We start from the raw sequence: 12,313 nt of genomic DNA on the forward strand, positions 1-12,313 counted from the left end.
AAAAACAAGAACAAACAATGTATATATGTTTACAAGATTTGACAAAATTACCTACGTCCTCGATGAGATAAAATCCTACTTCATTATCAATGGAGAATAGGGTTACAACGTTCATTTTTACACCTCTCAGCTTTTCTTGCATTACAAAAAAATAAACCTTCGCTACAAATATATAGCGAAAAATCCTAATCCGAAAAGTACTAAACTGCGCTCAAATAAAAAATTCACAGCCCCCCTACACCCCCACTATGTAAGGGGACTCTTGCCCCCTTGCAACCCCCACGGCCCACCAATCGGCTGATGAGATTATCGTCTTGCGTGTCGAGGCGTAACACTAGAACTTCTTGGATTAAACTATGACCGAATACAAGACATCATTCACCAACAGAAATAAACTATGGAGCAATTGCCTAACAAATCTAGACTTGCAAGTTTCCATTCTAGGCCTGAATTATATCCGAATTACACTCAAAACTGAAGAAAAATAAGATAGGGGACTGCTAACTTATTATAATCCTTCATTGCAATCAATCTCAATCTCAAGAAACCAAAGACGTGTTCCCACTTTTGAAATAGAATTCCATTTCTCAAGTCAGGAACTTTTGGCACAAACAAAGGGCTGTAAAGCTTTACTCAATTTTTGTGGGGATGTCACTCCAGAGTCTATCCTGAGGTCACCACTTATAGACAACAGAAATAGAGGCAACCCAATTATAATCCATACATTTTGATTCATTGATGGGGTCGGGAAATTGGTTCACAAAGATCACATCTTGATTCTAAATTTCCTTTAAGAAGCAAAGCAATATATCATCAAAGTAATAATACTGTCGTTCATTGGTCCCGAGGAAGAGCTGCTTGTCGTATGGAGACTTTGGCATGGAGGCTATGATCACTACCATGAAGCATCCTTTTTTTACCTATAAAAAATAAATAAATAAGTAAATAAAGACACAAGGAGTTCTTATTCAACTACAGGGGACCCTAACTAATAAAGCTCTTTCTTTTTCTTAAACCCAAGCGTTAGATAGCTCATCAGTGACTTCCACAGATCAAATTTTAAATTTATCACATAACAATAAACTTTCTACTTTTTGTAGATTTCTCCCACTCAAAGGACATAAATCTAAGAATATGTTGTGAACTCTACCTTAAGAATACAGAATTGTTATTTAATGTATTGAATTAAACCATACTTGATTCTTTATGGCCCAAATGCAATCAAATTATGAAATATTGTGGCATTTAGGCAGATCTAACGAATGACAAAGATTTGATTGTCTTACTCAGTCCATTTGAAACCATCCAAACGATGTAAATCAGAAAGTATCTTCAACAAACCTGCCAGAAAAGATTGGAAGTGCCAGGAATAATGTCATCTTCTTGGCAAGGTCACCCGAGGCACCAAGCACAACAATGGGGAGACACCCAGTTTCTGGAACAAAGTCTAGGCCTCTTTCCTGTAGAAGCACACCTTCATTCCATCTTCCTGGAAAGGTTTGGTTGGGTAGAGCTATCTCAGAACTCTGCTGATATGGTGAATGAGAAGACCTGATCTTGTATGTTGTTATTGGGATATGGAAAAAATAAAAGAACTAGTTAGTAGAGCATTTAAAGATTTTTATATTAGTGCTCTTCAAAGAACTTTGTTAGGCTGGGCTACCTGATGCCACCACTCCTACCCAAACCAGACCTTGTTATTACTTCATGTCTCAAAGAGCTATATTAGGTATGCATGTGAATACCTATCTTCACATGCATACCTAATATTCTTTTCCATAATCTCTATGACACCATATCTTTACCTGTTCAAAATAGAGGAAAAGATTCAATATAAGTTTACCAAGATCGCAAAGAGATTTTATTAAATTTTAAGGAGAAAAGAATGCCGTCGGGTCATGTGCTCCTATGCATAGGCACAGGGTGGTGAAATAATCATCCTACCCCCTTATTGGATGCTTGGGTCCATGCTCCCATTGGCCCTGCACTGGTGTGAGAGCCTCATGACCAGGTAGCGTTTTCTCTCAAATTTTAATATTAAAATAAAACAAATAACTTAATGTAGGGAATGGGATATAGACAGGTTCATATTTCATGAAACTAATTCCTCTCCATGAAATTGAATATGTGATCGATTAGAAGAGAGGAGTAATACATGACAGACACATTTTAAGTATTGTGCATACATTTCAATAGTTGTTTCAACCCAAACTGTGTACGTAATGAGGGGTTGAAGGTGCACTCAAAGTTAGAAACAAAATTACCAAAATATCGTTGGAGGATATCAGGAGTCATAATATGTCCTAGCCCCCAAGTTGAATTTCACCCCCGTCCTCCTCCTCCCCTTCATCTTCTTCTTCTTTCTCATTCTTTTCTTCCTCTTCTCTTTTTACTCTTTCTCTTTCTCTTTCTCTTTCCTGCGTACATTGAACTCTATAATTAGAAAATATCTAATAAATCCATTCCGTTAGAATAAAATCATCACGCAGTGATGTTAGCAGTTTACTATTATCTAAATAGCCAAACTACCCTTATGTATGGGTAAACTTAACGTCATACCCTTGAAGGTGGTTAAGTTTCAATCCAAATCGTGTATGTAATATGGGTTGAAAGTGCACTCAAAGTTGGAAACAAAATTACCAAAATGCTCGAGAGGTTAGTGGAGGTTAATGGTAGTTTTGCATTCTTTTGCAACTTTGTATGCACTTGATCCACCTAGCTAGCATGCTCAATTTTGTTCTGGAATTTGATTATTACTTAGATAGCTAAGTTTCTTCTGTAAAACTAGCATACTCAAATCTTCCATGAAATAAACAAAAAAGGTTCCTTAAGGCCCTCTTTGGTTTGATTTATATTTGTATTTATTTGACTTATTTTTATTTTTACAAATGTTTGGTATAATTTATAGTACTTATTTCTATTTATAATAAATTATAATAAATCACAAATCATTTATGTTGATTTTTGCTACCTTAAATGAGCACGTGTGTTAAACTACTCAAAATCAATGGTAAATAGGTAACTTCAGTATGGTTTATACTTTTCCAATAAAAAACCTCGAATCCTATCATTTCTCTCGCTCGAAGCTCAAAGTTGAAAGTGAAAACTAAAACCTATTTTCTCATTATATAATCTATTTTATAAATAGTAATCAAAGGATTACTATTTGTGGTCCATAATTTATTGTCACAAATAATTTCTAAAAACTAATTAATAAATACAAATAGAAATCATACCAAAGAGAGCCTAAAAGAATATTCCAAAAGGCTTAACTAACCAAACCAAAATGGGTATATATATAATCTTATCATTGACTAGTTAGAGTAATGTGTCCACTAATATAAAACTACACTAAGATATACAAAACTGCATAAATGTATTGAACTTTTAAGTAAAACATGAGGGTGTTAGGAAGCTGAGTAATAAATTGCTTCCAAGAATACTAAATAACCTAAATGAAAGTGGATTCGTGAGTGGAAACCGAGGTTTTGGTTTTGATTAGCCATGGTTTATGAGGACTGATGTCCTTATTATAGTTTTGGCTTCCTTTTTTGCTGATGGCAATGCCGAAGGTGGATTAAGGAGTTGAGTTTTGTTTTCGTCTTTATTTCTCAATTTTGTATGGCTTCGGCCTTGATTTTTTCATCATTTTTCATATATTCTTGCTGATCTTAAGCAAAAAAAGACAAGATAAGAATGTATACAATAAAAGGATTGTGCTAGCAAAAATTTCATAAGAAATTACTTTTTATTGAAATATTATGTCTCTAAAATCATTTCATAGGATTTACTTAAAAAAAAAAAAAATGTTTTCTAGAAGAAGTGGTGGAATTTTACTTCATGATACAATTGGCACCCACACATTTCAAATCCAAAAAATACATCTTGTGAATCAAACTAAATTAGTAAACATCTAGCTAGCTAAGACCTGCATATATGAGGCCCAAAGTCTGGGCTTGCAATGTTAGGTTTATATCCTAAGTTGGAGCCAGCCCAAAATGTTGTAACCTGCTAGCATTCCCAGTCTTTTCCCATAAATAAATAAATAAATAAATATATATATATATATATATATAATACCAGGTTTTCAAAATAGACACTCAAAAACTTAGTAACCAAGCAAGAATCCCCAAACAATTGATTAGCCAAGGAAAGATCTAAGCAAATAAGCAACATCTAATATTAAACTAGACTAGAGACTTTACTGGTTATGATAAAAATGAAAAACAATTAAATAAATTTTAAACAATTAGTGATTATTCCAAGCTTCTAAAAAAAAAAAATCTTACCCACATATTTTCATAAGAGTGTTTATCATCTTCCCATTCTAGATGTCGGGTCCTCCTCAACTTAGGACAAAGATGAATTTTCCTTCTAAATTGACGCGACCACTTCAAATTAAGCTGGCATATGGCTGTCAATTCTGGTAGCTCAAATAATAACATTTCTTCCAAACTTGGAAATGCATTGATCATTCCATCGACAATTTCCAAGTCCTCATAATTTGATACCATAATGTTCATCAATTGAGGACATCGATATACAAGTAAAGACTTCAACTTTTTCAGTAACTGAATTACACCATTAGTGAAAAGCACCTTGAGATTGGGGCATCCCCTTATTTCTATATATCTTAGATTAGTAAAGCATCTAAGCTGCAGTGGAACCCCATTGCATATTGTCTCCAATTGATCTAATCGATCAAGTTCTAACTTATTTAACCTTTCAAAAGCATCTCTTTTGGATTCCTTTACGATCAGTACTGCCTTGAGATCTGGACAACATTGAACAATTAGTTCTCTACAGCCATAACTTGGAACCTGCATCAAACCCTGACAGAATGTGAACTTTGTAAAGTCAGGAAAGTCTTCCAAAAGAAGGTCCGGCAAGGCTGAAGGATCAATAACACAATTCTGCAGGTGTAAAGATCTAGCCATGCCTTTAACTAATAATAATGGCTTCAACCAATGGGAGATCGTGATATTTCTTATTTTGGCCCTTGGAATCCTAATAGAGGTCAAGCGAGGAGTCAATTTAGACAATTCCATTACACTATCAGTGTACAACATTAACAAGCTTTGCTCAGCATCCAACTCTTCTAGCTTATGCAATCCAGAAAATACCCCATGTGGCATCCTCTCAAGCTGGGAAGTCAATGAGATGTCCAGATGCCTTAAGTTTTTCAACTTTTTCATCTCCGCTGGTAGTTTTCTTAGCCCCTGGCAACAACTCAAATCTAACCATATGAGCTGAATCAGCATTCCGATTTCAGGTGGCAATTTTTGTAGATTGGCACAACGATTCAAGCACAACAAACGAAGATTCACAAGATGAGATATTGAAGATGGCAAATTTGTTATCCCAGTGTCGCGCAAATCAAGTATCCGAAGTGCAGGCATCTGCTCCAAGAAGTGAACTTGGGGGATCTTAATATTAGTACATTTTCGGAGGAGTAATGTATGCAGTAGAGGACATTGATCAGGCAATTTGAGTACAGATTCTATCCCATTATTCATAATCAATGAAATCTTAGTAGCTTTGTTCCATTCTGAGGGATTGGGTGCCTCAGTTATTCTAGCACCTGCCTTCGCAATGAATTTGTAGTAGTACCCATACTTATTTGTTGTAGAACTAGAAGTAGGAGATGTGATCCACAAACCCAATTCACGCAACACATCGTGCAATTTAACATCTCCTTCGCCAGCATCCTCAAGCATAGATGAATTCCGAAGCTTTCCAATCAGAACATCAACTTTATTTCTCAAATCTCCAAGCTTATGCATTTCATCACACATAGTTTCTTCACCAATGGCAAACTCATATAATAATGATTTGTCAAAGATGAAATCCTCGGGAAATAGACAGCAATACAAGAAGAGAGATTGTTCGATAGGTTCCAATTTTTCAAAACTAAACATGAGTATTGGAAATACCTCTTCTTCTATTCCTTCAAGACTTGAAGCTTGATGCTCCAATTCACGTACAGCATCTTTCCATTCTCCCTCTGTTTCTCGTGTTGACATTGTACCACCAACAACAATGATAGCAAGTGGCAATCCACCACACTTTCTAAGAACCTCCTTGGCAATGGGTTCTATTGCTGGTTTAGAAGTAATAGCCACACCAACTTTTTGTACAAAAAGATTCCAAGCTTCATCTGGTGGTAGGCTGTTCACTCGAATCGTGTGAAGAGAATCTCTCCTAGCAAAGCGGATAACAAACCTTGTAACCACCGGTAATAACCGAGACGCCATTAATATTTTGCAGCCGTTCTCCTTCGTTGGTGCACAAATGCAGAGTTCACTAAGATCAGTAATAGGCTGCCACAGATCGTCTACAATGAACATATATTTCTTTCTTTCAAGAAGGGTAGGCAAAAATTTTTTCAAATCATTATCATCTTCCCATTTTTCGAAGCCCAAGCTATTCGCAATCTGTTTTCGTATTTCAACAAAATCTGGTGTGGCTGACACTGTAACGAAGATGACAAATTCAAAGTAATCGATGAATCGAAAATGCTCATAGACATGTCTTAGGATTGTTGTTTTGCCTATACCTCCCATACCGTACAACCCAACCACAACATACCTATCGTCCAGCACCGCATCGATGATCTCACGCTTCAATTTCTCTGTTGCTGTTTGGCCATCGATGGAAACGGTGTCCATCTTCTTCCCTTTCCCTATCTGCGAGGTAGAGGTACCTTTCCCTATCTGCGAGGTAGAGGTAGAAGCCAGAGGCATAGCCACAGTACTCCAACGAGATTTTAGTTCCTCTTCATACAATTTGTCGATGTTTTGCTTGAGCTTCGACGCTCTTTTGCTGAGCTTATAACCTGAACAGCGTAAGCAGTTTAGACATCGTCCTCTACTTCTTTGCTCGTACTCAGTTTTTAGGTTGCTGGCGTCGGATACAGCTTTATGAACTTGAGTGAACCAACGATTTGCCTCTGCTGATGCAAAAACCCCCTCACGCCTCTTTGCTTCTTCTAGTCGTGCTCGTTCGTCTCGACTCCTCGCATCTAGCTTCGCTGCTGTGTTTTCTAATTCTTCAATGTTCTCCCTAAGGTTCCGTGAGATCCGAAACCTAACTCTGATAGGATCTATTACATATATGGGAATCCATCCTATCAACGATTGTATGATCATGGAAGCCATGATTAACACACACACAGATCTTTTGCAAATGTGAAAGAGGCAAGAACAACTTCTTGAAGTAGCGTTGCGATACTTCCAATTTCCCGTTTCTTATCTTATCTTTTCACCTACCAATTGAATGCCAACACGTATAGGATTAACGCCGTAAGCACAACGACTCTTCCTAAAGCCCTCATCGCAAAGATGGAATCCCTTGTGACTGCCTTTATCCACACCGTAGGATGGTCTTCCGGTATGCATGCCATGTAACACACAATATATGGACCACAAGTGTCTCCAAATGTCTTTATTCCCTACCTTGTGACTCAAAATGTCATGCCTGTGCAAATGGTGACATTAATCCACTTCAAAGAGGATGAGGAGTCTGGAAGTGACTATGGACTCCAATTGTATACCAGTTTAGAGATTGTCTATATAATTACTGGGGAAGTGTTCTTATGATAGTGCTGCTCTTACCCATGCTCAATTGTCAAAGGGAATGCATAAAAAAGCATCAGTAAAGACGTCATTTTTCATTTTATGAAGGGTAGATCGATCATTTCAACCCCATGGGAATCACACTCCTCGTAGAAACCATTTTCCCATTATTCTGTAGAATGCTACCAAGAGCTATTGCCTAGCAATCTAGACTACCTTCAACGTTCAAGTATGTAGAGAAGGCAATTGGTTAGGTGAGGTGAGGTGAGGCTGGCATACTTGCAAGACAATGAAGCTTCAACCCAGTCTTGTTGATTCTCGTTGAAAACCCCATCGCTATTCTGAATCACTCCACCAAAAGTAGCAGTCTGGTTGCTCTGGGCTTGAGTTATGTCCAATGCACACTCAAAACATAATAAGCTCAAGGAACTAGAACTGTTCCCAATTATGAAATAGAACTCCGATTAATGAGACTAAGAACTTGTATAGCAGAAACAACTATTGTAAAGCTTAATTTAGTCATCAATTTTTATGGGGATGACCATTCACAGTCTATCCTGGGATCACCACTTAGAGAGTTGGGCTAAATAGAAGCAACCTAATGATGATCTATATATTTGATTCTTTGGTGGGATAGGGAAATTGGTTTAAAAAGATCACATCTTGATTCCAAATTACCCAAAAGAAAAAGGGGAATGTATCACCAAATCTAATTTACAGAAGTATATCCATTCTAGAATATACTTTGGTTCAATTTCTGTTTATATGATTTTACATCTCCAGCAAATAATAATTTTCACAGCCACTAGTTTGTGTTGTATTGAAATTCTTAAATGAGAATCCTTCGCCATTAATGAGTGTCACTAAGTCCAACTGCAACCTGGACGAGAGAAAAGGAAAACAAGAGGAGATTACACAAGATGTCAATGCATCCCCATTGAGGAAGTTGAACAAGAAACTTCTCCCTACCAAATTCTTTATAATAATTTTTATAATTTATTATAAACTTTTTGTTTGATACTTTAATCATTGTTTATGATCAAATTATCAAATAGATCACAATGTGGGTCCTGATATTTATATGATCCGCCAAGTATATGATTCCATATGGTCACTTAAATGATCTTAACAGTTAGGTAGGATTTTGAGAAAATCCATTAATTAACTGGGAGAAGATACCCCACATCGATCTTATATTATATGGTTTAGTTAGGATAAGGATCATCTAACTGGGTTAATTAACTTAATCAAGTAGAAGCAGATGAAACACAGTTGCACAAAATGAAATAAAAGAAAGGGAAAAAAAGAAAAACTCTTACTTAGTAATATTTAAGATACACACAAGTAGGAGAAATCCAAACTGAGTGACTGAGATCCACCAACAAAATAGAAAGGAAAACATATCACCCTCATTTATCTAATAAAGGAAACACAAACAGAAAGGAAATTAGGAGAGAGAGATGGGGAAGAAGGACACAGTAGAGGATCACTAGACAAAAGCTTAGAAGAGATGGTGATGTTTCTTGCCATGAGCTTCCTCATCTTCTTTCTTGGCCTCTTTCTTCTCATGGTGCTCGTGGAAGGCATATCCACCACTCCCCACTGCAACTGCTGCTGCGATCTCCTCCTCAATCTTGTGCTTGTGAGCATGCTCAGGGTCTTTCTTAGACTGGTGCTTCTCGTGCTGAGAATTGTAGATAGGAAAAAGGAAAAATGTAGCACTTGTTAGCTTTCAAGTTGATTATATAAAATGGTAAGATTGCTCAATTGCGATCTAGTAGTCACAATGTGAGTCCAAAAGCAACTAATCTGCGAAACGAGTAAAATTATGTATATTTTGACCCTCCGCAGACCCATAGTGGCAAGAGCCTCTGTGCCCTAATATACTTTTTTGTTTATTTAAGGAAAGACCTGAAGTAATACACAAAATTCTAAGTGATCTTACCAGAGCAAAAGCACCAGCAGCGACAGCACCTAGCTCACCGAGGTGTTCCTTGTGCTTGTGGTGCTTCTCCTCTTTCTCATAATCCACAGTGGAGGTGGCAACCACGGTGGTCTCCACAGCAGAGACTCCGCCCAAGCCATCGCCGGCGTAAGTGGTCTCAGAATACACAGCCTCCTCTACAGGCTTCTCCTCCTTGTGGTGGTGGAAGAGGTGGTGGTGGTGCTTCTCCTCAGCCATGGTTGTTGAAATTAATTGGAAGAGAAAAAGCTGATTAGCAGATCAAAAGTGGTACTAAACAAAAAAGGTTCCTTAAGGCCCTCTTTGGTTTGATTTATATTTGTATTTATTTGACTTATTTTTATTTTTACAAATGTTTGGTATAATTTATAGTACTTATTTCTATTTATAATAAATTATAATAAATCACAAATCATTTATGTTGATTTTTGCTACCTTAAATGAGCACGTGTGCTAAACTACTCAAAATCAATGGTAAATAGGTAACTTCAGTATGGTTTATACTTTTCCAATAAAAAACCTCAAATCCTATCATTTCTCTCGCTCGAAGCTCAAAGTTGAAAGTGAAAACTAAAACCTATTTTCTCATTATATAATCTATTTTATAAATAGTAATTAAACGATTACTATTTGTGGTCCATAATTTATTGTCACAAATAATTTCTAAAAAATAATTAATAAATACAAATAGAAATCATACCAAAGAGAGCCTAAAAGAATATTCCAAAAGACTTAACTAACCAAACCAAAATGGGTATATATATAATCTTATCATTGACTAGTTGGAGTAATATGTCCACTAATATAAAACTACACTAAGATATACAAAACTGCATAAATGTATTGAACTTTTAAGTAAAACATGAGGGAGTTAGGAAGCTGAGTAATAAATTGCTTCCAAGAATACTAAATAACCTAAATGAAAGTGGATTCGTGAGTGGAAACCGAGGTTTTGGTTTTGATTAGCCATGGTTTATGAGGACTGATGTCCTTATTATAGTTTTGGCTTCCTTTTTTGCTGATGGCAATGCCGAAGGTGGATTAAGGAGTTGAGTTTTTTTTTCGTCTTTATTTCTCAATTTTGTATGGCTTCGGCCTTGATTTTTTCATCATTTTTCATATATTCTTGCTGATCTTAAGCAAAAAAAGACAAGATAAGAATGTATACAATAAAAGGATTGTGCTAGCAAAAATTTCATAAGAAATTACTTTTTATTGAAATATTATGTCTCTAAAATCATTTCATAGGATTTACTTAAAAAAAAAAAAAATGTTTTCTAGAAGAAGTGGTGGAATTTTACTTCATGATACAATTGGCACCCACACATTTCAAATCCAAAAAAAACATCTTGTGAATCAAACTAAATTAGTAAACATCTAGCTAGCTAAGACCTGCATATATGAGGCCCAAAGTCTGGGCTTGCAATGTTAGGTTTATATCCTAAGTTGGAGCCAGCCCAAAATGTTGTAACCTGCTAGCATTCCCAGCCTTTTCCCATAAATATATATATATATATATATATATATATAATACCAGGTTTTCAAAATAGACACTCAAAAACTTAGTAACCAAGCAAGAATCCCTAAACAATTGATTAGCCAAGGAAAGATCTAAGCAAATAAGCAACATCTAATATTAAACTAGACTAGAGACTTTACTAGTTATGATAAAAATGAAAAACAATTAAATAAATTTTAAATAATTAGTGATTATTCCAAGCTTCTAAAAAAAAAAAATCTTACCCACATATTTTCATAAGAGTGTTTATCATCTTCCCATTCTAGATGGCGGGTCCTCCTCAACTTAGGACAAAGATGAATTTTCCTTCTAAATTGACGCGACCACTTCAAATTAAGCTGGCATATGGCTGTCAATTCTGGTAGCTCAAATAATAACATTTCTTCCAAACTTGGAAATGCATTGATCATTCCATCGACAATTTCCAAGTCCTCATAATTTGATACCATAATGTTCATCAATTGAGGACATCGATATACAAGTAAAGACTTCAACTTTTTCAGTAACTGAATTACACCATTAGTGAAAAGCACCTTGAGATTGGGGCATCCCTTTATTTCTATATATCTTAGATTAGTAAAGCATCTAAGCTGCAGTGGAACCCCATTGCATATTGTCTCCAATTGATCTAATCGATCAAGTTCTAACTTATTTAACCTTTCAAAAGCATCTCTTTTGGATTCCTTTACGATCAGTAATGCCTTGAGATCTGGACAACATTGAACAATTAGTTCTCTACAGCCATAACTTGGAACCTGTATCAAACCCTGACAGAATGTGAACTTTATAAAGTCAGGAAAGTCTTCCAAAAGAAGGTCCGGCAAGGCTGAAGGATCAATAACACAATTCTGCAGGTGTAAAGATCTAGCCATGCCTTTAACTAATAATAATGGCTTCAACCAATGGGAGATCGTGATATTTCTTATTTTGGCCCTTGGAATCCTAATAGAGGTCAAGCGAGGAGTCAATTTAGACAATTCCATTACACTATCAGTGTACAACATTAACAAGCTTTGCTCAGCATCCAACTCTTCTAGCTTATGCAATCCAGAAAATACCCCATGTGGCATCCTCTCAAGCTGGGAAGTCAATGAGATGTCCAGATGCCTTAAGTTTTTCAACTTTTTCATCTCCGCTGGTAGTTTTCTTAGCCCCTGGCAACAACTCAAATCTAACCATATAAGCTGAATCAGCATTCCGATTTCAGGTGGCAATTTTTGTAGATTGGCACAACGATTCAAGCACAACAAACGAAGA

The 12,313-nt window shown here is 36.2% G+C and overlaps 2 protein-coding genes across 4 annotated transcripts; both read right to left on the minus strand.

The window, feature by feature from the left end:
* Positions 1–492: 492 nt before the first annotated feature.
* Positions 493–7,232, minus strand: LOC122072201 (probable disease resistance protein At5g63020). 3 transcript variants are annotated; one of them, XM_042636770.1, is made up of 5 exons: positions 4,290–7,232; positions 2,265–2,417; positions 1,694–1,805; positions 1,342–1,551; positions 493–920 (listed from the first exon to the last, which is right to left on the minus strand). In XM_042636770.1, exons 1-2 carry the CDS (start codon positions 7,155–7,157, stop codon positions 2,304–2,306), a joined length of 2,982 nt encoding a protein of 993 aa, XP_042492704.1. In that variant the 5' UTR covers positions 7,158–7,232; the 3' UTR covers positions 493–920; positions 1,342–1,551; positions 1,694–1,805; positions 2,265–2,303. The 3 variants fall into 3 exon arrangements, with proteins under 3 accessions (XP_042492704.1, XP_042492702.1, XP_042492703.1); XM_042636768.1 differs by having other exon boundaries at positions 1,664–1,805; XM_042636769.1 differs by having other exon boundaries at positions 1,342–1,556; positions 1,664–1,805.
* A 1,629-nt stretch (positions 7,233–8,861) lies between these two features.
* LOC122058424 (abscisic stress-ripening protein 5-like) lies at positions 8,862–9,833 on the minus strand. Its single transcript, XM_042621110.1, has 2 exons — positions 9,520–9,833; positions 8,862–9,258 (listed from the first exon to the last, which is right to left on the minus strand). The coding sequence occupies exons 1-2, from the start codon at positions 9,754–9,756 to the stop codon at positions 9,076–9,078; spliced, it is 420 nt and encodes a 139-aa protein (XP_042477044.1). The 5' UTR covers positions 9,757–9,833; the 3' UTR covers positions 8,862–9,075.
* Positions 9,834–12,313: the final 2,480 nt, after the last annotated feature.

The sequence above is a fragment of the Macadamia integrifolia genome, chromosome 2 (assembly GCF_013358625.1).
Source record: "Macadamia integrifolia cultivar HAES 741 chromosome 2, SCU_Mint_v3, whole genome shotgun sequence".
NCBI classification, from domain to species: domain Eukaryota; kingdom Viridiplantae; phylum Streptophyta; class Magnoliopsida; order Proteales; family Proteaceae; genus Macadamia; species Macadamia integrifolia.